This window comes from Colletotrichum navitas, assembly GCF_030913465.1.
Source record: "Colletotrichum navitas strain CBS 125086 chromosome Unknown LY79scaffold_33, whole genome shotgun sequence".
NCBI classification, from domain to species: domain Eukaryota; kingdom Fungi; phylum Ascomycota; class Sordariomycetes; order Glomerellales; family Glomerellaceae; genus Colletotrichum; species Colletotrichum navitas.
In genome coordinates, this window is record NW_026850579.1 from 55826 (window position 1) to 82056 (window position 26231).

The following is a 26231-nucleotide window of genomic DNA, read 5'->3' on the forward strand; positions in this document are numbered from 1 at the left end:
AAAGGAGCATTCGAACGTGATGTATAATTTCTCACCTAACGAGTCGCTTCGCCACCTGTAGCAGCCCGCAGATCCTGTTGACTTTCATCTTGTAACTCGGGCGGAGGGTTCTGGTGGTGCCATTGCTCGTACGGAAAATACTCCGAATCGACCTCTCTGAGGGACCTGGACCACTCGTCGTCGTTCGGCACTTCTTCATGTGCCTTAATCTGGTCGTTGTAAGCGGCGTAAATGGCGTGACCAGCCCAGCCGTACCCGGCTTCTGGTCGAACCTCGTCCCACTGGAACGTAGGCGGTCCGGCGTTGCGGTAGTTGACAACCCGCCCGTTGATGGTTTCCGATTCATAAACCACACTGCCGTCACCCATCCCGTAAAACGTTCCCGGATTTTCTTGCCGGTGTAGCAACACCTTGTGGATGAAAGAGATGGCCCCTTCAAGTCGTCCGAAACAATCAACGTCGTCTCCAAGGGGGACACGACTGACGGGTCCCTGGAAATTCACCACCCCGATTCGCGATCGTTGGTTCCATGGCGGCCCAAAATGGTCGTCGACGTCTCTGATCAGTTCTTGAACGGGTCTCAATGGAAACCTGCCCGCCCATGCCAGCTGGGGGGGCGGTATGTCTCCTATTCGGGGCAAGTGGATGCCATCTCCAGAAGTTGAAACCCGCGGTTCCGCAGGCGAGACGCCCGGCACCGGGCACAAACGAAACGGACGATAGTTGGGCTCGGGTAGGACTGCCCGTTGCTGAGCAGGCCGGCCCACCACAGGCAAAGCGATCTCGTTTGCACGAGAGTGGCGGTCATAGACCTCAGACTCGTTTCTTGGCGGGTAGTAGTAACCTACAGACTCGTTTCTAGGCGGCTCGTTTCTAGGCGGGTATACATAATAATCCGCATACTCGTTTCTAGGCAGGTAGTAACCTGCAGACTCACCGTAGTATTCGTTCATACCGAAAGTTTTTATGATGTTGTAGCCGAGTAAAACATTCAAGTATGTGTTCGTCGTTTGGAGGGCTCTGACATCTATTTACCTTGAGCACTAGAGCGAGGGCAGATGTAGACCAAAGGCAAGGTAAAAGGGTTTGAGAAGCAGCAGATAATCAGGTGCACTGTGTCTATTAAAATGTCGAACAAAGAGAAAGAACCGCTGAAATTACTAGCCTAAAAACCTCCGAAGAATGAAAAGGTATGGATCAATCAGTAATCGAAACTTGGGAGCTACGCAGCTTGTTCTGTGGATCTGGTTCTACGGCCGCTGGACGAACCACTGGTTTTTGGAGGTTTGTTCTCGAATTTCTCGTCACCTGTTCCCGCACCTCTTTTATTTATCAGTTCCTGTGGTCGACAGGCGAGGCTAGGCTGGAGATCCGCACACCTGGATAGCTTCGTTGGATAAACTTAATTGCTTGACATGATGGGCACTCAAGGTCGACATCGCGTTCACAAGGTAATTCGTTTTGTGTGGTTCATGGAACCTGTATATCCTCAAATCTAGTGCTATAAAATCTTGAGTGATGGCTACTTGCCGTATTTGATTCCAACCTACTTTGCAACATATTCATCTATAACCACGTTTTCTTCCCTCTACGATACGGAAACTCATCATCTTCGGTCGATTTCTTACTCCAAATCTACCAGTCATGAAATTCGCAAGCATCGCAGCGCCAATACTAGCTCTGGTCACAACCGTCCTCGGTGCCATACACACAATGCCTCCTGTAATCAAAGTCAACCCTCATCACCCACGACTATATACACACTGCTGGCGCGAAAGCCTCGTCGGAGCCGACAACAAGACCTCCGGCCTGGAGTACTACATTCTCTCTGCTGTCCCGCCAAATAAGATGGCCGGAGTCTGCCGAGATTTCATGATGGACTTGATATGGAGGAGTCACTGTTCGTTTGATCTCAAGGATGGATATAGATGCAGATCTATCCAGCAAGGGATTGAGATCGAGTTGCGGACCCCCGTGTCTTGCAGGCGTCGCTGGGTTCAGGAGGCCTGGATGAATGCGGTCGGTTTTGAATACGGTCCATTGGAATGCGGGTCACTAGATCAAGTGCTAGAAAGAGTAGATAGTCCCCGATTCCCTGTGGATTGAAGCCAAACGCCGTCTTATAGAAGAGTCCACAAAAATTGGCTATAGTGAGAAAAGGGTAGTCATTATGTTTCGAAGTTGGCTACTAAGGAGAGGGATTGGAGAAACAGAAATAATGTTTGTTAGTCGTAAACTCGGCATACCTAGGAAAGAAAGCCTGATATCGCGGCTAACAAATTCTTTGCATACCTACGTCCGTGCCTAATAGATATTCTTTGAAAATTGCTATCCATGGATAGTTCAACCCGTCCGAGGCATACAGCCCATGCTTCAACTCATAATCTTCCCAGCCCAAGTGCCCCGGTCAGAAATCCATCTTTGTCTTTCCCGCACAACCCATGACGATCAATGTGGCGAAGGCTTTGCGGTTTCCCTGCCTAGCCTATCAAGGCCACACTCGTTAATAGCCCACTACAGGGGTCCTCATTCGCACCTTATGGCACCCCAATAGTTTCTTGTGGCTTCGTAAAAGGCCGAGTGCACCATTCCGGCGTTGCAAACCAAACTGGTCTTGAAGTGCCAGTAAATGCTCTGGCCGCCGGCCTCCTCGCATCCGTTGGGTTTGAAAACCATGCAAGCGGGGTGTCGTTTGAGGTTATCCCAGAGCCTTCCGCATGTCCCCGCGATGAATAAGGAACCCACATCTTCAATCGTGATCTGGTGAATAATGCCTCCTTTTTCTTTTCGCCGCAGGCAGCGCGAGCTAGCGGAAGCTGGGCCACCAAGGCTCAGCAGGATCAAGGAGGCGTTGGCTATGGCTGATAGTTTCATGTTGTTCTCGGATACCAAGACTTCAGGCTATGATGAACGAATGCAGTGATGAGCTCGTCTGAGGTCTTGTGGTGTTGATAGCAACCTGTTGAAAAACAAATAGGCAATATCAGAACGGAGTTTGTCTCGTCTTTAAATCCATCCGTCCCGTCGAGAAGCTTTGACTCATCAACCGAAGTGAATAATACATGGCAAACTGTCAATTCTTGTCCCAAACAAGCGCCAAGCGGAATCCCCTTGCTTAAGGGCTTTGTCCTCCAAATAAAAACCCTGGTTGAACTTCATAGCCAGGTCATGAATAAAGGACTGAATCAGCAAGGAGAAAACGTGCGGTTCTTTCGGAAGAACCCGGCATCCCTAGGGACCATTCTCCAAGGTATTAAATGCCTAGGAATGGCCAGCCCTTTTATCGTCACAATACAACTGCCGCGCGGCTTTTCTTATTCATCATTTGTGCTCGTACAACCTGGTGCCACCACCACATCTCTCCCTTCCGAAATGTTTATCACAAAGCAAACTAATAAGTAACTCCGATAACCAGCAATATGACGGTATCAAGACCGTTAAAAATGGCTTTATTAAGAAATATATTAACACTCTCAGTTATGGTTAGTATGGCTGACCTGTATGCCAGCTTTGGGAGCAGCTCACATTGGCACCTATATAATTTCTTTCACACACAGAACATGGTTCCGGCATAGCGCCAGAGGTGGCTTCCTTTGAAAATGGCAGGTCAGAAACATATGAATGGCATCGTTTGTCATAGCTACATGGCGGTTTTGAGAAGAGCAATGATCGATCATCAGACGACATTGACTCTCGTCAATATATGCTCCAAACCAACCAATAGAGAAGTGTGGCTTTCCATGGGATCCCTCAATGGCTTGGACCGTTGCAGCAGAACATCATATGGGCTCGGCTATGTTTCAGAAGGCGAACGTGGAAAAGATGTGGGTTTTGTTGCAGAGGACACACTATATTCCGTGCATTGTTCTGCTTAGAAGGTCTGGATGCAACACTCCTATGGCAAAAAGTACTGCAAATGTCACTTGTTCTCTGGTACATGGCAGAGCCTACATTGACGTAAGCTTCACCGTCACTATATCGAGATACGTCTCTAGCCAGGATGAGTTGGAGGGGTTGCATATCAGCGAACACCTGTACCGACATTCCAATGGTCACCTTGAAAAGCGTACAATTGCTATTAATCATAGGTTCTGAGGCGCCGAGTCATGAGAGACACAAGCTCGGTGGACAAGGGATTCGAATGGAGAATGTGCACTGCATATAGGCCGCTTGGTCTGCGCCACCAGTGGATCATACTAACTCGCTTTCTCATGAGTAGCATTGATAAACATGTAGCGAGCCCCTGTTGCTCCTTGGCACTTCTTTATGGGCGTTTCTGCCTCCATCAAAAAGAGGAAGACCGTCCTGTTCCTCCATACCCTTTATTAGGCTCCTTTCTGCGCCATTTCCACCGATCTCGACGCCACAGCTCATGTCAAAGACGTGGGCATTCTTGAACCGGTACAGCACCTGCATGGCCTGGAAGGATTTTCTCTTAGGCTTTTTCTGCTGGGTGCTCGGCCGAACGGAGGACGAAGTTCTGTCCATTTTTGCAAACGTTGGCGAAGAACTTGAAAGGGGAGCTTTCGATGTCATTCTTGATGAGGAAGTCATTCCCTTCGTCCCCAAAGTGCACCTGCTTAGAAACCCTTTCGCATACAGCCATATATACTGTATATGGACAGAAGGTTGAGGGACTGGAGCAAGCCCAATAACAGCATCGGTCTTCTTATTAGATGATTTATATTGGCCTGTGTAGAGTTCTCTTCTCTCCTTCGTTGAGCAATGGAACGATTTTAATACCTTGGCATGCCGAGAGCCAGTACCCCTGGGACCTGGACCTGGAGCTTTGTTATGCAGTGGCTTTGCCTCTCCCAGGTGCAGCCTCAAACTTGGTTTGCCACTTGTCTTCTTGCTTAAACATGACGACACATTGCAGTGCGCTCGGGTTGCCGTAGTCTGGATCTGCCCCATTCTCGAGAAGAACCTTGTTCTGGAGCATCAGCTTGTCACATGTACAGAAGAGACAATGATAGAAATCAAGTTGCATCTCTCATTCGGGAAGGGCGATAAGGCTCTTACCTCTATGACTGCGTCTTCTTGCTTGAATACAGCTCCCGCCAAAGGACTTTGCCCTCTATCGTTCAGACGATTAGGGTCAGCTCCGTGCTGGATGAGGAGCTTCACCAACTCCGCATGCCCGTGGTAAGCAGCCAACATAAGCTGGGGTGCGTACCTTGTCAGTGAGTTTTGAAAAATGCCAAGGAGCAAAACACTTACCAATGTATCGCCTTTTTCGTTGGTCATATTGCCGGGCAATCCAGCTGGCAAGGCTTGCTGAAAGAGAGCAATATCACCCTTTCGCGCACCATCATACATGCGCCCGGCAAGAGCGATAGCCTCAGGTGGCAATTGTTGACTTCCCTGGGATGGGTCCATGATTACCTGGTCTATGAATGTCAATCAATATCTTAAAAGTCTGCCTTAAAGCTTGCCTTGAGAAACTCAACAGCCTCTTTGCCATGCATCATCCGACACGAGAGGCCATACCTTTACAGGGATATCGTATCTTGCTGAACTTGACGGAATGGCAGTTTGCCACCGACGATCGAGTTGCCGATGGTTACTGTGCGTTTACTAAGGCTAACGAGGTCGCCAAGACGAGCGCAGTAGACCGGTCACCGCAAGTAGTGGGGTAAAGTCCGAATGCCGGATGGATGACGTGAACAAAAAAAGGTCGTTCTTTTGGAGGACCCATGCTCTCGGTGGAGAATTGACTACGAACCGGAGAGTATGAGCCAATTAGAATCAACAGATTTGACGTGCCAACCCATATATCAACTTGACCAATATCTGTTTCGGCACGTGTAAAGTATCCATCTAGTATCCGGGATTGGATTGAGGTCACTATGAACAGTATCGAACTGCTCTAGCAATTGTTGAGTGAAGACTGGTCAATGTGTGGAACATTCGACTATAATAGCCGCAAAAAGAATTCCATATGACACTATGAACGATTAATACTTGGAACATGTTCGAGCAGTGCGACATAGGGAAAATAGTTTTGAGGTTGCAGCCAGTAAAGAGGTGTGTGTAGGCTCCAATGGTCGAGGTTCTTCCGCGACAACTTAACCCTAGAACCAGTCTCGTCAACCATGATTTCCATACAAAGGGAACGCGCAATCAGTCTCCATCAGCGATCAAGGACTCGGACCTATAGGTGAGTTTGAATGTATAATTATTATGTTGGCGTACATTCTGGTGATGGTTATTACTCTCTATTTCTCTCTGAAATGATCCAACTTGCTGATACGATGACCTAGTAGTAGTGGCGTAGAACACCTACACCAGGGAAAACAGATATAATAAAGCCTACGTAGCATCGCACCTTGGCACCGGTATCACGAGGCTCGCGCCAACGGCTGTTCTCCTGCATGAGGCTCCGTCATAACCATTTAAGGGTAGCCTCTATTTACCTGGGATTGAGCTGCGTGAGGAGGGAAATCCCAATTCGTACGTGTACTGTACAAAGAAGTGGTTCTTCTCTCCCTTTTCTTCTCTTGACATTATGCCTATGATGCTTACCCAAGAATAGTAGCTTGCTTCTACGACACTAACCATCAACATGTGTTCGCCTGCATCAATGAGCTGCTGTATGGACTTGCTGCATGGAGGTCTCCAGGACCTGAGCGCGTCTGCCTGTGGCATTGATCTATTCTCGTGATCTACCTAGTATTCGCCACCTGGTTTCTATTGTGGCGGTTTAAAGAAAATAGGGTGCGAGGGTAGTGGTCCTGCAACGGCAATTACATACTTCTGACTAAATAGGCTATCTAGAATTGTGTTGGTCAGTATACCCGGACGCTCCCATTTCATGGAACCCGCTGTGATATCTCCCGCCAATTGGCGGGGTCATTTCAGCTACCATTACAAAGCAATGCTTGCTACGGTAAGCAACACATGTTTACATCAGTAAGCAACACGGCCGTCTGCATACTCGGCTTCGCGACTTCGGCGATAAGAAACGCCATGTATCACTTCGGAACCCACAGGTGGGCACGGCGCTAGGAGTTTTTTCGAAATTTAAGGGCTGATTTATGGCATCATTGTTCGTCCGTTGGTTCGTCCCGCGGCAGAGAGAAAAGATGCGGGGTTAAAGCTGGCGATAAGACGTAGAAAACCCCCTTTAAAGCCGGGCCGACAACGCCGCAACATAAACAACACCGCTCAAACATATAATGCTAGGGTGGATGAACGAGTGCCTTTCACGCCCACAGATCAATTGTCTATACGAAACCGACTCCATCAAACGCAGCAAAGCCCAGTTGAAAGACCCGCTTCTGCAACAAGCCCAACACATAGAACTGGAACAAATCTATTAATGCGACATGTCGTCGACCAAGGGCCTCGCTCTCGTCACCGGTGCCAACGGTTTCATCGGCGCCCGGGCTGTCGAGGCATTCCTCTTGGCCGGCTACTCGGTGCGCGCCGCTGTCAGATCTCAGAACTCGGCGACGGGCCTCACCGACGTGCTTCCCTCGTATACCGCATCGGGCCAGCTCTCCACGGCCATCGTGCCCGACATCACGGTTCCGGGCGCCTTTGACGACGCGGTCAAGGGCGTGGCCGTCATCGCCCACATCGCGAGCCCGGTCGACTTCTCCAACACTAATGCCGAGCAAGTGTTGAGCGCGGCCGTGAAGGGCACCCTCGGCATTCTGGACTCGGCCGTCGGGGAGCCGGGGCTGAAGTCGTTCGTGTACTTGTCGTCCATCGTCGCCATCAGGGGCCATGGCCCGCGGTTCGAGGGGCGCACCGTTACGGAGGAGGACTGGAACGACGACGGCGAGGAGACACTTGAGAAGGCTGGGAAGGACGCGACCGGCGCCCAGGTCTACGTCGCGAGCAAGGTCAAGGGCGAGCGTGCCCTTTGGGATTTCCGGGAGAGGAACCTGGACCGCATCGGCTTCAGCATGACGGCGATCAACCCGGTCTGGGTCATTGGCCCGCCCTTGATCCTGCCCAATGACCCCAAGAAGCTGAGCGACACTGCCATCGTCACGTACCGTGTCATGAACGGCGAGGAGGTGTCTCCATTGGGTCCGGGCAACGGGACGCACGTCGACGTCCGCGACGTCGCACGCCTGGTTGTGTTTGCGGCCGATAGACCAGACGTTGCGGACAAGCAGCGTTATCTTGCGGGCGGCAGTAAAAACTATGCCAATATCCAGGCGTACTGTGATATTCTGCGCAAGGCCTACCCCGGCAGGAGAGACATCATCAAGGAGGGAGAACCGGGCAAGGGTTACGAAAAAGACTACAGCACACCCCCTGATGGGAGGGAAGTTGATGGAACCAAAGCGGTAAAGGCGACGGGTCAGGATTGGATTCCGTTTGAAAAAATGGTTTTGGATGCAGCAAAATCCTACGAGATCTATTTCTGAGGATGCTGTCTGTCATGGAGTCAGGCCATTCCGGATCCGCAGCTTAAAGCTGCAAACATCGAAGGTCCACTAATTATGTTGGCCACACCACCAGTGTTCAAGGTGAACTTTCCTGTGACAACATTCTTTTAGATGTTATGATAATCATGTTGTCAGCCAAAAGAATTGTATCGGCAAAATAGACAGAAAATGGTTTGAACTGGAGCAAGTTATCGTATACTTTTCTCTAAAACGCAAGCTTTTGTATTGTATGAAGGCTGGTGTATGCTGCTCCGTATATCCAAATTCTAGTGGCCTTCTCACTCAGTCAAGGCATCTGTAAAGTACACTCAAAAGACTCTATAATCTATTTTCCGGCCACAGACTCGCTCGCCTTCAAGGCACCGACAACCGCGAAACAGATCAGGGGTGAGATTATGTACGACATCTAGAGCAAGGTCAGCAGGTGTATCATGTTTTGTGGAACAAAAGCCAACACTCACAGTCAAGAACTTGGCAATCAACATCTTCTCAGAGTCTTCGGAGCCCTCACAATCTGCTAGCGCAGACAGCTTCATTGCCGGGGGTCCGGTGGGCATGAGCATCATGCAAAACCACAACAGCGCGTCCTGGGTAACCAGGTTCGTCCGGCTAGCCAGCAGGTAAATAATTCCAATTGAGATGATGGGCCAAAGGATGAACCTGATAAAGGTCACAACCATGAATGGCACTGGGGGAACTCTGCTTTCTTTTGAGTCGTTTCCGTTCTTGTATTGGAGAATCGCTCTGGAAAGCTTCACACCGACGACGATGACCTGCAATACAGCGAACAGTTCGCCAACGTTTTTGATGGCAGAGGTGAGCCATGCTTTGAGGTAGCCACCCTCCTCAGGCTCGTTGAAGAACAAACGATGGAGCGCAGGGACAAGGCCAACAAGGGCTCCGAGAAGAGCTCCAATAACGGGAGCGTTGATGAAGCTGTACAGGAAGTCGAGAATAGAGCGCGTTGTGGGTGAGAGAGAAGACCAGAACTTGCTACCTTTTCCGTAGGCCAAGTATCCGGCGCGGGTGCCTTTGGCCGCGACCGGTTTCGGGAGGAGCGACGTCTGCTCGTTCCTCTCAACGGCATCCTGTTCTTGCGACTCGATGTCATTCTCGCCGTCAGTTTGGCCGTCTTCGTTGTCGTCCCCGGGCTTGTCAGGGGCTTCCTCCTCTTGGCCATTGAGAAGTCTTGGCCCCAGAGCGAAAGTCAACGAATTACCAATCATGGCGTTGACCAAGAAGTAGCTCTTTGCCTTGCTCACAACGCCCGAACTGTCGTCTATGGAGCTAAGAATGCCCGTGGCATCCAGAGACTGGACGAGCAAGAGAGGCAGACTGGTTGTGTTATTGAAGGCAATGGCCGGGATGACCCAGTCCGGCATGCCGAAGACCTTTGTGAGGAGGAAGCCAATGCCAATGGAGACGGTGGTGTAGAATATAGCCCAAATGACTATAGGCACGTATCGCATTCCCTGATAGATGGGTCAGACAAGTCGAAAACAGGTGTCAAGGAGGGCCATGAACGTACAGTCTCGAGGTCAAGCTGAGATCCGACATTTGTGATGAGGAGTGCAGGGAGGGCCATGCGGACGCAGAATGTCGAAATCTTCTTGCTGCTGGCATCGTCTAGAAGCCCCAGCTGAGCGGCAATGACTCCGGCTGATATGGTCAACAGGACTGATAAGGAGGCTTGAATGGCCCCCAGAAAGGGGACGAGAATGCTCTCTGTTGTGCTATCTAACATGGTGAAGGACTCGATAGACATATGGTAGACAAGTGTGAGAAGTAAACGGAAGAGCTGCAGCAGAGCGCCATTTAAAGGGAATCCAGCGGGGCACACGACTCCCCTCAACTACCGGTACCTATAGGTACGTGTGTGTGTGTGTGTGTGTGTCTTTGCGCAGGAACAGAGAGCTTGGCGCCAGGAACGTCAACGTCACTGTGCACGGGCCACGGGCGCCCCCTTGATGGCGGATGAATGATTAGTCTTGGTTGCTTTCGGGGGTTTAGTGATGATGGTGTTTCTCTTCGAGAATTCGTTGAGACGGTGTTCCTCGCGGCAAGTGTTCCGCCAGCCAAGCATTGACGATGGTTGTTTTTTAAGTGTGCAGAGCCGAAGCAGCTGTGCGTGTGTGTGATCCAAGCTCCTTGCCGGCTTCGGTGACCTTGGCTAGGAACCAACCTTCTTCCATCAAGAGCTACCTGTATTAGGTACCTACCTGCCTCTTACCACCTACCGCGCTAGAGATGACAGCTGGTGACTGGCAGACACCTGGCGAGCGCACGATAAGTGACAAAACGTCTCCACAAATAGCCGAGCAAACCCGGACTGCCATGAACGTCATCGCATTTTCACCAATGGAGCTTTCGCTCCAGTCCACGTCCTCGGCCCAATTCTCGAGCTCTGCCGAACCGCACGCACCATCAAAAGAAATCTGCGACGAGCTTCCCGCACTTTGTCTGCATTCAATTGTTACACTATACTACCGGTAACCCTTGACTTCTTATCATCTCTTAATCCCCCCCCCCCCCCCCCAAAGCGCCATAATGCCTCCTCGCCTCGCCCCCCTCCGCGTCGCAATCCGCATCCCGTGCACTACCATCGCATCTTCAAAGTCGGCGGCAGCGGCCTTCTACTCGACATCGACCGCCTCAGACTCCAATCAGCCGCTGATAACCGTCACACAGCTGCCCGCCCCCGGGTCCGGCCACATTCGCATCCTCGAGCTCAACCGTCCAAAGGCCCGCAATGCCCTCTCCAAGGCTCTGCTCTCGCAATTGCGCGCCGAGATCGACGCCATCCACGCCCAGTATGACCCGGAGACTGGTGATGAGCTCCCACAGAAGCCCGTCTTCGGCGGTGCCGCCGGCAAGGACGTCAAGGGCCCGACCCGTGCCTTGATTCTTGCGAGCGCTGTTGAGACGAGCTTCTGCGCTGGCGCCGACTTGAAAGAGAGGCGGGGCTTCACGCAGCAGGAGTACGTGCCACCCGCACACCTCAGTCCAAGCCGATTGGCTCTTGAAGATTGGATTTGACCTGCTTGAGCCTGCTAACACGCATTTCTTTGACAGAACAGACGAGTTCCTCCACAACCTCCGTTCCACCTTCACATCCCTCCAAAACCTCCCTATCCCGACAATCTCGGCCATCTCGTCCATCGCCCTCGGTGGCGGCCTCGAGCTCGCCCTTTCCACGCACTTTCGCGTCCTCTCATCCAATGCCCAGGTCGGTCTTCCCGAGACACGCCTCGGTATTATCCCCGGCGCTGGTGGCACCCACCGTCTGCCCGCCCTCATCGGCCTCTCGCGCGCCCGCGACTTGATCCTCACCGGCCGCCGCGTCTCGGCCCCGGAGGCCTACTTCCTGGGCATCGCGGACCGCCTGGTCGACATCACTCACGAGGAGGCTGAGAAGGCCGGCGAGGGCGACAAAGACAAGGGCGTGCTGCTCGCGGCCCGCAACGCGGCGCTGAGTGAGAGTGTCCGTCTCGCGGGCGAGATCTGCGAGGGCGGCCCGATTGCCATCCGCGCCGCGCTGCAGGCTGTCGCGTGGGCGAGGGAGGAGGTCGAGAACAAGATGTACGAGCGGGTCGTTGCTACCGAGGACCGTAACGAGGCGCTCAAGGCGTTCCAGGAGAAGAGGAAGCCTGTTTTTAAGGGCCAGTAAACGCCATTTGACTGCGTTTCTGTGGGGGTCGCCTAAGCAAGTAAGTGGCTGCAACTGATACCACATTGTTTATCATGTTGGGTAAAAAAGATTTATTGGCCGTGTAATTGGTCACAGGATTGGTATAAGCGGACCAGCACGTGTGTAGATAGTAGAGAGAAAGAAAAGATCTTTCTCGACAACCCTATGGGGTATTGGATACTTATGACCATTATCACAAAGCTTCGTAATTCATTGAGGATTTACCGGGCAGCTAGCAAGACGGAAACCAGCATCGCTCGTCTACTCTATTTGTTCCTGTTCAGCATGTCCCCGACCTTCTCCGTCACTTTTCTGCCGGCCTCCTGCACATCCCCGCCGTCACCGCTGGAAGTCCCCAGGCCCGGCTTCGCGGCCTTGCCCTCGGCCGACGAGGGCTCCTCGCCTCCGTGCTCGATCTTGCTCTCGTTGAAGGCGTTGACCTTCTTGACCAGGTCCGCGTCGTTGGCGGAGCCGAAGGAGCCGTACGCGCCGTGTTGCTACGATAGATTCCGTGTCAGCCAACGGGTCTGAGACTGTGCATATCGATTGGACAGGGTAGGACAAGGTAAGGCAAGGAGAGGAGAGGGGAGGTGCTACACTCACGTTCTCCATGGACGACATTATGCTGTATGGTGAGAGGATTTGTGTATGGTTCAATTTGTGTATCTGCAGCTGTGATGCAAATATCATGTATATTGAGTTCAATTTGGGATCGGATGTGATATGGAAATGTGAACCTGGCAGTATCAGGCCGTTGTCTATCCCAACGGGCTCGAGGGGTATTTATTGACCGTGATCACGATGACGATGTTTTCCTCAGATGCCTTCGTGCCATTAGTTGGCGGGACTGCAGATCGCAAGGGGGCTTCATTGGTTCGGTAAGAGCAAGGGAGCTCAAGAGGATGCGGGTCATATGCGAGTCCGAGACAGATACAGTTCGGAAAGGCGCCCGGCTCCGCTCACAGGTCCGGGTCGCGGTAGAGTGGGGCCGCAGGGCCGAGGGGACAGACGGCCGCCACTCGGTGGATGCTCCGAGCAACACTGGGGGGGGGGGGGGGGGATCGAGATCAGGGTAGCCTCCAGCTCAGCAGCGAGGAAAATTCAGGGCTGGAATCGCAGCAATGGTTTGATAACTGGAACCATACCCAAGCCTGAGTTCGCTCGAGCCTCAAGGTGCCGAGCCATTGTTTCAGTCCTTTCTTTCTTCGCACAGGAAGGATTCTGGGCCTCAGTTATGCAAACAACCCAAAGCAATCGACTAAGCCTTGGCGTGGGCGACGGTGCGATGAAGAGCTGCCAATGTAGCCATAACGTCATCTCCCTTCTCCAATAGCCCGCAGGGTTCGAATCGGTCGGTGGCAGTGGCACAAAGATACCTACTGGGGCAGTACGGAGTACCGGTCCCCCAAAAATAAGCGGCTGCATACATTTGGGGAGCGTCGCCTCGATCGATGATGTAGGTGTGATACAATGTCTCGATGGCCGTCCAGGAACGTCATTTAGTGGGGGGTTTGGCATGTGTGGCCTGCAGGCCCCCCCCCCCCCCCCTCTCCCTGAGGGCAGTTCCAGACTGTGTTAGGGAGAGCTTGACTACGGTATGCCCCGCGAAATCAGGGCGTACAGCAGCCGCCCGATGACATCACCCTAAGCTCATATGCAGCTTCAGCTGAGCTACCTCATTCGGACGCGAAGGACTGGTAGCTAGCTGTCTTTGTTCCATCCACCCGTTCTCTTGCTCATATTTGAACTGTCTGCATCCCAAATCTTTCCTACCTTTTCATCACTCAAAAAACAACAACCAAACGAATCAGACGCTTTCATCGCGATCCAATCCAAGCAAATCCCCACAAGAACAACCTTCATAAACAACAACACAAACCACACACCTCACACTCAAAATGTCGTTCTTCATTGAGACCACCAGCCGTCGCCTGGCTACCCTCCCCCGCGTTGTCCCCAGAACCTTGGCCGCCGCGCCTAGGTCCTTCACCACCACCGCTCCCGTCCAGAAGTCGCCAACCGAGGCCGTCAAGGATGGCCTGAAGACTGTCGACCGCAAGGTCAGCGACAAGCTCGTTGATGGAATTGATGTCGGAGGTAAGTAGCAGCACCAGCTTTGTCTAACTTGCAAACCATCATGGGCTCCGACCCACTAACACATTTTCCCCCAGCCAACGTTGCCGAGAAGGTTAAACAGGCCGTCCCCAACAACGCGGGCGAGGCCAAGGGCAAGGCCCAGGAGCTCAAGGGCGAAGCCTCAGGCAAGACCAGCGAGCTGTCCGGCCAGGCCAAGGGCAAGGCGAACGAGCTCGCAGGCAAGGCTCAGGGCACCGCCGAGCAGGTTAAGAAGAACATGTAAGGTGTTTTCTTACAACGAACATGAAAGATGACAGACTGTACGAAGAATAATTCATGAGTGGACATGATCGTGTCCCACTGTACACTACCATTACTACTACCTCATAGCATGGCAAGGGGTTCTCGGGTCTACAAACGGGGCGTTTTAGCAAGCTCAATCAAAAATGGCTATTGATGATACAGCAAATTCATTCGTACTACCTGTCTGTTGACTTTTGAGGCAATATTTTGGGAAGTTGTGGTGCCGGGGCAGTCGAAAAGGCGACGCCTTGGGGAGGAAGCACCTAAGATGCCCGATGGTCGGTCTGAGCAAAGCAGGACCTTCCATGATACTGACTTCCCGGGACGGTTCCAAGATGCGGCTTCATTTTCCCCTATTATTCCCTCTCCTTTTCCATAACTTCATCTTCACAATCCCTCCAACCTCCAACCATCTCCCCGGTCGTTCTTCTTGGAGTACTGGCATTCGTTTGCGGCATTATCAAAACATTGCTCTATTCATTCGCTTTTACCCACACAAGATCCATCACGCATTCCACCGCCTCCATTTCCGCATCAACCCGACGCGGCATCGCTGCTGGATCCATCGCCTGAAGGCTACCTGACAATGCAGTTCCGACACAAGCCTCTGGAGGATCCCTGGTCCATTCGAATCTTCACCCTTCACCCCGGCAACTTTGACGATGAACTTGTAGGCTCACTTTTTGTTGGTCGGCTCCTACCTAATCATCATCCAAGCTATTACAACTTTCTTTCCTACGCATGGAAAGATGCATCAGAAGCCGACGCCAGTCTGCCCTTAGCCAAGTCTGACCAAGACTGGGACTGTCAGGACAACTCGCGGACAATTAGGATCAATGGCCAGCCATTCAAAATCGGCCACAATCTGGCCCTCGCCCTACTACACCTACGCTCCCAAGAGTATGCTCAAAAGCTGTGGATCGACGCCATTTGTATCAATCCTAAAGACAACATCGAAAGATGCACTCAAGCTTTCCTTATGCCGAACATTGTGTCACAGGCCCATATCGTCATCTCTTGGCTTGGACCGGATGACCCTCGGCAGGTTCGGACAAACTGGCCCCATGAAGAACCGTGGACTCGGATGAAGCTCAATTGGGACCTCGGGAGGACCAAACTCCTCATCAATTATATAAGGGATCCGGAAGGCCAAGAGTTGAACACGACATATCGACAATCCATCCCCGTGGCTCTCATTGGACAAAAGCCCTACTGGAGCCGCATCTGGGTTCTTCACGACCTTTACTATGCTCAAAATGTCTTGTTCGTTTCCGGGACAAACGTTTGGAGGGAGAAGGACTTTGATATCCACATGCATCACTTCGGAACACTTCCAATCGTCAAAACCCTGCAAGCCCGCAGAAACCGAGCCAGGAGGCTACCCTTCGAGACTCTCCTGTTCAAGTACCACTCTTACGAGTCTGAAAACCCTCTCGACATGCTCTACGCCTTGAGAGGCTTGGCTTCCGACTTACGTATAGCCGCTACAGTCCCGGGGATAGACAAGAGACGTTGGCGCTTTTCACACTTGATCATCGATTACTTGCAGACCCCTTACCAGGCCTAGGTGGACTTGGTGCGGCTCACAGGCGGGGAAGTCAACCCTGTGAGATGTGTTGAGCAGTCCAAAGACCGGCAAAGAACCAACATTGTTCGCTTTGCAGCGCTCGCCCAGAAAGCGCTTCGTGTTCTTGATACTGACCCCCAGATCTATCTCCGAAGGACTCATTCCACCCCTTTGCTCATATCCTTCTGTGATTCCATCATCGCCAAGGGTTACATTGCTGGGTATGTCCATCACGTCGGACGAAGCTATGGAGACATCGTTACCTCTCACGGGCCACTTCTCTTGGGAGACTACATGCCTTTGTATCAAGACGATGAAGACAACGCCATCTTCCAAGCCTTCGTGCAGGACTACACAGCCAAGGTCATCAGATCCGGCAGACTGGAACGAGCCACAACCTATTACAACGGGCTCTGTTTCTCTGATCAAACCCGCGGATGGGCCTTCAGCGAGAGCACTGAGAATCCCAGCCTTTCTGTTGCCCGGGCTTGCTGCTGTGCGGCTGAAAGAAAAGAATTGCCTGGCATGCAGACTGGCGAACTCGTGCAGTTCACCGGAACCGAGGGTAACGTTGGCTTCGCCTCATCAGAAGCCCGCATTGAGAGGGGAGACAGAATCATCGCCTTCCAGGATTGCCACGTCGGATTCGTCGTCCGCTCGCTGCCTGGCTCCCTTTGCCTACAAATCATCAGCATTGCTGACGTCGAAACCGTGCCCCGCAGAAAATGCAACGAGGGTGAGCCTGAGGGTCATCGCCCACCTCCGTTCTACAGCCCAATGGAAGACCCCGAATGCGAAAAAGCCTACGTTCTGATGGATTTCAGGACTCTTCAACAGCTCACGGCAAACGTAGATTTCTGAGCCGATTTGAGAGTCGTATGGCGCGGTGGGGTTCGGTTATAGCCATGGCTTGTGGGACAACATGCCCAACTCCAGAGGAATGTTGATGGTATTTAGACGGGGGCTGAGGGAGTTCTGGTCCAATTTTCCCTTTTGCAGCGGTTGTATGATACCAAAAGCGATACAATATAGTTCAATAGCGTTGTTTTTCAACCGCCTTGGCCCACCCACGCAACATCCCCAAAAGGTACCCATTGCTTCCGTGCCGTCCTGCAAGTATGATGTCAACTGCCCATGCGTTAGGGGCCCGTAGCTTACTGTGCCGTACGGGCCGTACGTAGCATGAGGGCCTGGGCACAGAGTTTCCATGACCCTGCCGTGTCTCGAATCCTGGGACCGCCAAGCTAGCCCGTGTTAGTGATATTATAATCAAATAGTGAGCCGCCTCTTGTTAGCAAAGCAAGCCTCATGATCATGGGAATAGTAAGATATCTACTCTAACCCTAACATCAGAAATGACCTCCAGACACCGGCCTGCACAAACCTGTTGCGACCATCATCCCTCGTATGTCACTAGCTGCAGGCCTGTGTTCCCGTCCACCCAGACCGTCACCTATTTCCAGAATGTTTTTGATGAAACTGACGAGGATTATCAATTCGACGACCCTAATCTCGTCGGACTCTGGCCGTTGCCAGGGGAAATAATCCCTCCAGGCGTATTACCACTGTCTGAACCGCTGGGAGGAGACACGCTGGGGACAGGGCAGTTGCTTAATACCGATACAGGTGGCTTAAGGACAGGTTTTTAGTCAGGCTAGGGGTCCCCCCTTATCTAACCTTCTTTGCCGTAGGTAAGCTCACTGCTCACAACGTATATATATTGAGACCGTTAGATGAGATCCTGAAGACAAGCAATAGCGCACAGTAAGACCTATGCCCTACAGTTATATAATTTATTAGGTCACATAAGGACATGCTCTTAGTTAAGATGTTACCTGTGCTAGGTTGTTCTAACAGGAGCAAGTGGCAGGTAGGGTAGCTAAAGCAGATACGTGCTCGTTAGAAATAGCTAGCTATAAGTATCCTTTGTAATAGATCACAAGGAAGTACACCCGTATACTAAGTTAGCGTACAGGAAGCCTGAGAAATCTACCGCAAGTGCCGTTGGCCACATTTACAGAGGTTCCAGCCTCGGAAATGCCGCAAGCTCCTAGTTGAGATGCAGGACCGGCTCACGCCGGCGAAGAACGAGGAACGAGAGAGGAGAAACGCGGGTTGCTTTCGGAGGCCTGAAGATGAATCATGTGTTGTGCCACGGGCTGGGACTGGCGCTCGGCGTTCGCAGCACGTTTTTGGAACAACGCCCCTCGTCATATTGACCTGAAAAGGCAAAAAAGTTTCGACCGTCACTTTCTGGCCCGGTCATGGACCATGTTGGTTCGGGAGTGTAGGCCGCTGCGCCGAATGAGGTGCTCCAGAGCATCTGGCCCCCAGGTGGAGAAGTCCAATGCCATCATGGACAAGACGGGGCCAGCTGGTGAGGACGTGGAGCCGAATGCTGGGGTGCCTGCCACAGTTGTGCGATCGTTCTGGGCTATGTCTAGATGGCTTCTGTCTTTAGTAGCGACTTCTTATCCCTTCACCTCGTTGATCTCGGCAGCAATAGTATACAGGAGACTTGGCAGGCTATAGTCAAGATCAAACGTCCTTGTAGTCCTCCGCCACGGTAGAGAGGAGCCGCGGTTTCCTCAGCACAAATCATACGACTCGTGAAGGACTGTGTCACAACGGGACAGATACATGTCATAAATAATACTTGGAAGATAATGCATGTCACTGGTCACCAAATCACGCATCGTTGACATGATGTACCGACGGAACCACCTCCCAGCCTTGGCACCCCCCACCCCCTCCCATCTTCCTCCAGCCGCCATACACGACCAGAGTCAAGGATTGGGGGCAGATAACAGGATGACGGGGTAGGCTGGGAGAGCAAATGGTCAATTCGCGTATGCCGAACCACCCGTTTGCCCCCACCCGTAAAAAATCCCTGTCCTAAAGTAGGAACCGTCGGCTATGCCCTAGTCATGGAGTCGATCTGCCCGACAACACTTCATCTTGCGATCTTGTGCTTTGCGGGAAGAAAAGTCCCAGAGGACCGGGGTTGTTTGATATACCGCTCGTAATACAGAGCTGGATCAAGGATGAATCTCTCCTTGCGCTCCACCTGGACGTGCGGATTGCCTTGGCCTCGAGAGGCTAGGCGATTGATGGACGTGTCTTCGTGACGTAAGACAAAGAAAAACACGGGGAAAGAGGAATGCTGACAACAAGGCGCACCACGAACGCAGAGTTTGGGTCGACTGCCAAGACGGCCCATGGGTATCGTACATTTTGGTCTCATCTAGGTCAAGTCTCGTCAGCAAACATTAGTGAAACGAGCGGTCCTGGTCTCCCTCGAAGAGAACCCTCTTCCGCCCACTACCCCGATCGTCTTCCATATACTCCAAAGCCCGGTCAATTTCCAGAATATCCAGCATCTCCACCTCGACATCACGCGTCGTGACATCGTCCTGGAGGTCTGCCGCGGCATTGAGTGTGTCGGCGAACTCAAAGCCCGACTTAGGCCGTCCGACGGGTAGCGTGAAGTCGTGCGTGGCGTCCTCGGCATCGAAGCTGTCGCGGCCGCCTGGTTTCGCACGTAGGCTTCTCGTCTTATTAACGCTGAGGTTGAACGAGACGTTTCGGGGCTGGTCGGGTCGAGAGTGAACAATAATGGCGCTGGGAGGCTCTACCTTGCCCTTGTCGCCGAATAGTCGTCGGCGTGTCGAAACAACCGATCCGATCTTGGTGCCAGGTGTGTCCTCAGACTCGTGAACAATCACCAAACGGCTCTCCCCCATGATCAGGACCTCGATCTGCAGGCCGCCATCGTTCTCCTTCAGCTTGGCAAAGTTGACCGCAGCGCTAACGCCACAGCAACGCTCTCCGAGGAGGCCCGTGGACAGGTCTTGCAGCCGGATCATTCTGGTCGGGGTAGTGCCGCTGAACAGGTTCACGCCGCCTCCCGAGCTTCGGCGCAGTTGTGCGTCCCAAAACCGAGAGACTGCTGGGATGACAGAGACATTATCCAATCCGCCGATCCAGAGCACAACGCTCTCGTCAGCAGAGCCCGAACCACTACCAGGCAGGGGCGTCACTGCGATCCCGCCTCTGACAGATGCGAGCCGTTCCAGAGAGCCAGCTGCGCTCAACGATGCCGCAGCATCACGGCGGCTATGCGGCGTCAAGGGAACAAACTCGCCATTGCCGTTCGACCTCGGTACTCCAGCTGATGTGCGCAAAGGGCCTGTGCCTTCGACATGGCCGCTGACGCTGAAGGCCGTGAGTGCAGCACCCTTGATACCAGAGCTGTTCTTGCCCAGGATCGAGGCGCCGGCGGGACTCGCACCATCCACATCCCAGATACCCCAGGTGCCGTCTGCAAGTAAGGCGAGCACGGCCCTGCCATGTGCGATCCAGGCTGCGTCAAGAATGGGCTTCCGCGTCGAAGTAGGGCGAGTGAAGGGCTGGAACAAAGAGAGAAGCCAGGATCCCTGGCTGGGGAACGGCCCGATGGCCTGGTCATCAGGAGGCAACGAGGGCAGTGCATAGTCATATATGCGTACAGCATGCGGCGAGGCTACCGTGAGAAGCTGGGTAAGGTGTGTGGGGTTGAAAGAGATGCTGGATAGGGGGCTGGGTAAGAATTCGGACTGGAAGGGGCTGATCCGGCCACTGGCTTCGCCTGGTTGGACTTCCATAGGGACGTCCCAAAGACGCAATGTTCCCGATGCCTCGCGAGTATGTGCGGCCACCACAAGGCGAGGTTTCTGTGTGCTTGATGCGCCGTTTTGCTCCCGTGTCCGATCGGAGGTAGATGCTGCCTTTGGCTTGATTAATGACATGGCAACACCTTCACTGTGCTTGTATTGTCCGCCGAGGAGAACAACGCGCTCCCCCCACTGGCCAGAACCGGCCTTGCCCGCCAGCAAGTTCGATCTCAGCTCTGGACGAGCCTTGCTTTCGGGGCTCGGGGGCGTCAGTGGCAGAGTGACGACGTAGACCTCGTTGGTGGCGCAGGCCACCGTAAAGACGATCTTCTCCTTGAGCACATCGGCTCCTACCCACGAAGCGTCTTCGGCAGGGCAGGGTGTCATGGGCAGCACGGCTAGGTGAAGAGCGGTAGTGCCAAGGGAAAGATCAAGGGTCTGAATGATTTCGGGATACGGGCCATCCTCCTCGGAATCTTCGAACTCGGGTTTGTCCGTGAATGGCGGGAGAGCCTTGCCGGCCTTGGCTGGAGGTTCGTCATCATCCGAGTCGATGATCATGACGGAATCGTCGGGGGTGCCGTTCTGTTTCTCGTTCACTTGGAGTGAAGGCTTCTTCGGCGTGTGCTTAAAACGCCTTCCGCCGCGCCAAACTATCGTCACACCATTGTCATGAGCGTACAGGAGGATCGTGGCTCCCTGGGGAGACTGGACAGGGTATGTCTTGACATCGTGGATTCGCCTCGAGAGGTTGTATCTGGACTGTGTGAGCAAGCTACATCAACTTTAGAATCCAAGGCCGACTCATACGTGTATTGTGTGTTTTGCGACGTACGCTGAAGTCGCGGGGTAGGGTGAGGAGCCATGGCTACCCTCTTTTGTTTGGGATGATGTTGTTTTCCGCTGGGAGCTTCCAGTGCAGCTGAACTGGTTTGACTGGTATGGGATAAGTGTGGCTTCCGCTAGTGGCAGAAAAGTGTCGCGTTCCCAAAGACCGGCTATCTTCTTTAATGGGTCTTTCTATGGGGTTCTTCGGTCAGTATGGGCGGAAGTGACGCGAACGTCGTCAATTGCTTTGTGAAGTGTTGAAGCTGTCAGAGCAAAAACGCGATGGCGTCGCGAAAAGCATCAAAAAGCTGTGGCTAAACAGTTCACCACCTAGTTCTGCCGTTGTGGCTGAATAAGGCGGTCAATGGGGAGGGGACGGCAGGAGCTTGGGCCACTCGGGTACCGCCCTACGATTAAATAGCTACCTAGGAATACCTAGATAAGTATTAACGACCTCTCCGGGGGAAGTAAGAAGTAGGGTAGCAAGCATGTATCACTCCCTCTTGGTGTTCGATTCGACCTTTTTCCATAACCGCAAGCTGCATATTGTTGGATCGTCGATTGATCTGATTAACGCAGGCCAATCTATTCTGGCCGACACCGGTTCATTGTGTCTCCCGGGACCTCTTCGAGCTCCATTGATTTGGTAAGGCGCAGGCCGTTCCATTCCATACCGCATATGACTACCGTCTTTGTGTTTCGGTCCCCTGCATCGTAAGTGTCGTCAAACACTTTGCGTCTTGTTCTTGTTCCCATGCTTACTTCTGACTAATTTGTAGTCTTCATCCTTGATCTCAATCCCAAATCTCGTTTTCTGTTGCCAAGTTCCCCCAGACGTCCCTATCGCCAAGATGTTCACCCCTACTGTCGCGAATTACATCTCCTTCTTCTATGCTGTGGGCAACACCCCCGCCATCAACTTGACCAGAAACTTGCCTCATGGTATCGATGCCAATCTTCTTCTTCTCGGCTGTGGTGATGTGAGGAACATCCTTCACACCTCGTATCATGAGGATGGACTCCGTAAGTCGCAGCCTAGCTCCCTTACTCCTAGCTCACTAACACCCCAAAAGCCAGTCGCAAGCTTGACATCACAATCAACGACATTGACGAGGCTGTCTTGGGTATGGCCGCTTCCCTTTCTCTAGCATCAGATCTGGCTTTGACTAATCCACCCAAGCACGTAATATCTTTCTGCTCTCCCTCCTCCTAGACAACAGCGCCTCCGGCAACACGCCATGGAACCTGTACTACAACCTCCACCTGGACAAGAAAGACTTGAGCATTCTAGCGTCCCAAGTCAAGAAGCTCATCTCCGCATCTGAGTCCTTGAAATCATGGAAAGCAAGCTCTTACGGCAACGTCTTGCCATTCTGCGACCAGGCTACCCTCGACGATGTTCGTGCCATTTGGGTCACCTACGACGCTGCTGCCAAGTCTGATGATACGTCTGTGGACTCGGCCGCCTTGGTTGCCAACATGAAGCATTCATTGGTCACGAAGAATACTGCCTTTGGCGGCGGCGTCTCCTTTACTGGTCTGCGATCAGCTGCCCCCGTCTCTTTGCAATTTTCGCAGCAGATCGTCGAAGCATCGGAAGAATTCTGGAAATCTGCCGCCGCAGGACCAAGCGGCGTCACAAGCCACCCAAATCCCCTGTTTTATGCCTCATTGACGGAGCATCATCTCTTGCATTATGGAACTGATCCCATTCTGGGCTTCCATCTTGCAGCTGCGTTCCTCCGCCTGACGGACAAGTCTCCTCTTAAGCCCGACCAGAAGGATGAGGATTCCAAGGTCTTCGCCGCCGCGAAGACCCAGTTTCGAGAGTGGGCCACTGCCTGCGGCACTATGCTTCGGGCAAAGAGACTAGTGATTCGTTCTGTTGCCAGCGAAGCCCTGGCATTGTGTCAAACCTTCCAACACTACGCTGTGACCCAGGAGACATCAGCTGGATGGTACCGCCGACAGTTCGATGCCCGGATCCTTGCTCTCGATCCCGAAGCTTACGGATCAAAGCCATCAGCCCCAGCGGCCTTCGATACTATCGATACTTCCAACCTTGCAGACCACTTCGGTACTCTGAATATTCTTATATCGGCGCTGCCTCTACTCGCCGCCCAACCTTGGTCAGCTGTGTTTACTGAGACTCTCCTCAAGACGGAAGATACCACGAAGGAAGCATTCGACAAGCTCCTTTACGGCCACGGTCGTACAATCTCATTGCTCCTAGGAGCGAGCCCTGTAGAATACTGGACAAACGCCACTGCTACATCGAGCGTTGACGAGGTTCTTATCGGTTTAAGGACCAACAGCATACAGTCGACCAAGGATACGCTGTCTCAAGTGCACAACCGTGTCACATGGAAGCAAAGCAAACATTTCTCTGGGGTGAGCTCAAAGAGTCCTCTCAAGATCGACCCAGAGGCGCTGGCGAACATCTTTTTCCGTCTGTACCTCGATATTTTTGCGCATGAGAACCCCATGAAGCTCCTCTCCATCTCGAAAGCTTCCGTCACCCAGCTAATTCGAAACTCGGCCTATTCTCACTTTCATCGCGGCACGCTCGTCTCTCTTCTGCGATATCTCAAGTTCAGACTGTCCGTTACCGATTTCGACGTCACTTGCAGGCTGTTGATAGAGAAGATTTGCGCGGAAAGAAGTCTCATGTTTACTGGCAACCTCCGACAGGACTTATCCCTGCAGATGCATACCCAAGGCGTCTTTTCGGAGCCCTGGCTTCGTCAAGAAATCAAGCCCAATCGTAAGCTTGGTGGTTTTGACTCGTGGGAGCACGTCCCAGAGGTTGTGGCCGTTAGTCTTGTTGTGCCACGAGAGTCGTTCAATCGGGTTTACGCAGGATCGGGTCAGGCAAAGATGAGCGCTCCCACCATTAGAGGATCCTTGATCTCTGGCGAGAATGCGAATCACCAGTGGCACAACTTCTACGACGAGGTTCAACTCGTCTTTGGTAACATCATCACCAGCGGCGACAGAGAGAGCAGCGATTTTTCCGTCGTCGTCAAGGCGGACCCGGCGGGTTGGCTTGGAAACTCTCCGCTCATCGCCTCCTTTTATGTCCCAGCTGCTGCGCTCCAGATGGAACGTAAGACGGCTTATGCTCGCTTGGAGATCGTCAGTTCCGCTCAAAGCGCAGCCGTTTTCAGCCAGATCTTGGGTCACGAACTGAAAATATTCCAAGCGAAGCTCGGCGATGAGGGCAGCGTATTCATCACCAAGCACATGCCTGGACAGACAATGTATCCCGCTGCTTCTGACGCGGCGGCTACTGTAGCCGAGTCTGATGTCGAGCCCAAAAACGAGACCGCGTCCATCTTCACCGCTGACGTGTCCAAGAATCAGGACAGGGTCGAGACTATCACAGGCCATCTTGACTTCTTCGCAGAAAAAGAAAAGAAACTGCTCGCTGACAAGGTCCCAATCGCCATCAAACAAGCATCACCCTTTACCATCAACATTGTGTTTGGTGACAAAAAGCACATCTACCCGCTCACGTTCCCAACTCCAGTCGATGCCAGTAAGGCCAAGACCCGCATCGCTCGCAAGTCGGCCTACATTGAAATCGTTGCTCCCTTCGCCGTGCCCCCGACACAACCACAGACGAAGACAGCTCTCGACGATTTTGTCTTCCCAACCTACCTCGCGCGGAGCCTTTCCAACACCCCAGCGGACCTCAACACCCCACACTTGAACCTCGATCGTCTCCCCATCATCGACCTCTCGGGCAAAGAAGACAACCGCTGGATCACGACCCTCCTCTCCTTCGTGTTCTCCGTCAGCGAGAGGGTGCTGCGCGAGGAAGTCGACGCAGGACGACAAGCGCTCTCGACGTCTCCCAGACTCAACTTCAAGGAATCCATCTTCACCATGGCGATGCTCTCCTCGGGCCAGCAGGGTGGCCAGACTGGCCTTTTCTGCCTCAATCACCCCGACCGTGGCGGTATCCACATGCTGGTGCTCGTATCCGCAATCAGGCTTGATGCTGCCGCAGCTTCCATCATCCTCGACGCCGCGGTCCTCCCTATGACAATCCCGCTCGTTAAGAAATGCGAGCCGTTCCTGTTGCTTCTCAGGGAGCTGGAGATGTGCTCCGTCACGGTCAACGACGACGAGCTGGTGTTCTGGAAAAAGGCTCTCCCCGCCCTCGCGGAGCGCAGCCGGACGTGGAACCATAAGTCGTCCTGCGAGTATCGCAAGACCGGCTCTATTCCGCTGTCTCTAGAGCCCGGCGAGCCAGTCCTCTGTTCGTGCGGCAACGGCCATTTCCCGGACAACTTCATCGGCCTCCCAGAGTGGGAAACGGCCGCCAAGTACGCTACTCGCGTCGCCATCAGCCCGACATTTGCTGTGCCGCTCGTCGAAGACATTGTCGACACGGATCTATACAAAAGGTCCGGCTCCGTCATTCCTCCGCAGCAGGAGAGGTGTAGGAGCTGCGGAAAGACCGGCAAGGACGGTGTCGCGCTGAAGAAGTGCATGCGCTGCCTCAATGCAAGGTACTGCAGCCCCGAATGCCAGAAGAAGGATTGGCGGAAACACCGCGGAGAATGCGAGGAGAGTGAGCAGTACCATAAGTAAGCTCAGCCTCGGTTCGGGCATAAATGTAAAACATTTTTCTAGCGCTTATGCCTTTTTTTCCTGCCCTCCGTCTCGGTGATCTCTTCTGTCCTGCTGGTCTAATTCATGTCTCA

At 52.9% G+C, this 26231-nt stretch overlaps 11 protein-coding genes across 11 annotated transcripts; 5 read left to right on the forward strand and 6 right to left on the reverse strand.

Moving 5' to 3' along the window:
- Positions 1-35: 35 nt before the first annotated feature.
- On the reverse strand, positions 36-368 carry LY79DRAFT_670085 (uncharacterized protein; the record flags this gene model as incomplete). The annotated part of the gene is made up of 1 exon (XM_060563733.1): positions 36-368. The coding sequence occupies one exon, from the start codon at positions 366-368 to the stop codon at positions 36-38; it is 333 nt and encodes a 110-aa protein (XP_060413649.1).
- A 1927-nt stretch (positions 369-2295) lies between these two features.
- Positions 2296-2874, reverse strand: LY79DRAFT_659664 (uncharacterized protein; the record flags this gene model as incomplete). Its single annotated transcript, XM_060562750.1, has 2 exons — positions 2296-2485; positions 2537-2874. The coding sequence occupies 2 exons, from the start codon at positions 2872-2874 to the stop codon at positions 2449-2451; spliced, it is 375 nt and encodes a 124-aa protein (XP_060413650.1). The 3' UTR covers positions 2296-2448.
- Positions 2875-4792: 1918 nt separating this feature from the next.
- LY79DRAFT_516419 (ankyrin repeat-containing domain protein) lies at positions 4793-5379 on the reverse strand (the record flags this gene model as incomplete). Its single annotated transcript, XM_060554818.1, has 3 exons — positions 4793-4927; positions 5023-5163; positions 5221-5379. 3 exons carry the CDS (start codon positions 5377-5379, stop codon positions 4793-4795), a joined length of 435 nt encoding a protein of 144 aa, XP_060413651.1.
- Positions 5380-7328: 1949 nt separating this feature from the next.
- LY79DRAFT_516346 (NAD dependent epimerase/dehydratase) lies at positions 7329-8384 on the forward strand (the record flags this gene model as incomplete). Its single annotated transcript, XM_060554810.1, has 1 exon — positions 7329-8384. One exon carries the CDS (start codon positions 7329-7331, stop codon positions 8382-8384), a length of 1056 nt encoding a protein of 351 aa, XP_060413652.1.
- A 173-nt stretch (positions 8385-8557) lies between these two features.
- Positions 8558-10337, reverse strand: LY79DRAFT_223401 (membrane transporter). Its single transcript, XM_060551625.1, has 3 exons — positions 9934-10337; positions 8867-9877; positions 8558-8811 (listed from the first exon to the last, which is right to left on the reverse strand). Exons 1-3 carry the CDS (start codon positions 10168-10170, stop codon positions 8731-8733), a joined length of 1329 nt encoding a protein of 442 aa, XP_060413653.1. The 5' UTR covers positions 10171-10337; the 3' UTR covers positions 8558-8730.
- Positions 10338-10924: 587 nt separating this feature from the next.
- LY79DRAFT_632907 (enoyl-CoA hydratase/isomerase) lies at positions 10925-12346 on the forward strand. The gene is made up of 2 exons (XM_060562203.1): positions 10925-11383; positions 11478-12346. Exons 1-2 carry the CDS (start codon positions 10953-10955, stop codon positions 12070-12072), a joined length of 1026 nt encoding a protein of 341 aa, XP_060413654.1. The 5' UTR covers positions 10925-10952; the 3' UTR covers positions 12073-12346.
- Positions 12347-12359: 13 nt separating this feature from the next.
- Positions 12360-12714, reverse strand: LY79DRAFT_670089 (uncharacterized protein; the record flags this gene model as incomplete). Its single annotated transcript, XM_060563734.1, has 2 exons — positions 12360-12590; positions 12697-12714. 2 exons carry the CDS (start codon positions 12712-12714, stop codon positions 12360-12362), a joined length of 249 nt encoding a protein of 82 aa, XP_060413655.1.
- Positions 12715-13730: 1016 nt separating this feature from the next.
- On the forward strand, positions 13731-14653 carry LY79DRAFT_555235 (uncharacterized protein). Its single transcript, XM_060557914.1, has 2 exons — positions 13731-14190; positions 14265-14653. Exons 1-2 carry the CDS (start codon positions 13992-13994, stop codon positions 14450-14452), a joined length of 387 nt encoding a protein of 128 aa, XP_060413656.1. The 5' UTR covers positions 13731-13991; the 3' UTR covers positions 14453-14653.
- Positions 14654-16333: 1680 nt separating this feature from the next.
- LY79DRAFT_590590 (heterokaryon incompatibility protein) lies at positions 16334-16900 on the forward strand (the record flags this gene model as incomplete). Its single annotated transcript, XM_060561175.1, has 1 exon — positions 16334-16900. One exon carries the CDS (start codon positions 16334-16336, stop codon positions 16898-16900), a length of 567 nt encoding a protein of 188 aa, XP_060413657.1.
- A 2408-nt stretch (positions 16901-19308) lies between these two features.
- LY79DRAFT_590591 (uncharacterized protein) lies at positions 19309-21557 on the reverse strand (the record flags this gene model as incomplete). Its single annotated transcript, XM_060561176.1, has 2 exons — positions 19309-21448; positions 21502-21557. The coding sequence occupies 2 exons, from the start codon at positions 21555-21557 to the stop codon at positions 19309-19311; spliced, it is 2196 nt and encodes a 731-aa protein (XP_060413658.1).
- Positions 21558-21979: 422 nt separating this feature from the next.
- Positions 21980-26162, forward strand: LY79DRAFT_607910 (MYND finger). Its single transcript, XM_060561901.1, has 4 exons — positions 21980-22233; positions 22299-22542; positions 22593-22643; positions 22700-26162. The coding sequence occupies exons 2-4, from the start codon at positions 22371-22373 to the stop codon at positions 26116-26118; spliced, it is 3642 nt and encodes a 1213-aa protein (XP_060413659.1). The 5' UTR covers positions 21980-22233; positions 22299-22370; the 3' UTR covers positions 26119-26162.
- Positions 26163-26231: the final 69 nt, after the last annotated feature.

Bases quoted from the DNA above. Each gene is read 5' to 3' on its own strand.
- LY79DRAFT_555235 (XM_060557914.1), top strand. From the start codon at position 13,992: ATGTCGTTCTTCATTGAGACCACCAGCCGTCGCCTGGCTACCCTCCCC. The intron at 14,191-14,264 runs GTAAGTAGCAGC...ATTTTCCCCCAG, and splicing joins TGATGGAATTGATGTCGGAG to CCAACGTTGCCGAGAAGGTT.
- LY79DRAFT_632907 (XM_060562203.1), top strand. From the start codon at position 10,953: ATGCCTCCTCGCCTCGCCCCCCTCCGCGTCGCAATCCGCATCCCGTGC. The intron at 11,384-11,477 runs GTACGTGCCACC...TTTCTTTGACAG, and splicing joins CGGGGCTTCACGCAGCAGGA to AACAGACGAGTTCCTCCACA.
- LY79DRAFT_607910 (XM_060561901.1), top strand. From the start codon at position 22,371: ATGTTCACCCCTACTGTCGCGAATTACATCTCCTTCTTCTATGCTGTG. The intron at 22,543-22,592 runs GTAAGTCGCAGC...ACACCCCAAAAG, and splicing joins GTATCATGAGGATGGACTCC to CCAGTCGCAAGCTTGACATC. The intron at 22,644-22,699 runs GTATGGCCGCTT...AATCCACCCAAG, and splicing joins CATTGACGAGGCTGTCTTGG to CACGTAATATCTTTCTGCTC.
- LY79DRAFT_223401 (XM_060551625.1), bottom strand. From the start codon at position 10,170: ATGTCTATCGAGTCCTTCACCATGTTAGATAGCACAACAGAGAGCATT. The intron at 9,878-9,933 runs GTACGTTCATGG...CCCATCTATCAG, and splicing joins CTCAGCTTGACCTCGAGACT to GGAATGCGATACGTGCCTAT. The intron at 8,812-8,866 runs GTGAGTGTTGGC...ACCTTGCTCTAG, and splicing joins TGATTGCCAAGTTCTTGACT to ATGTCGTACATAATCTCACC.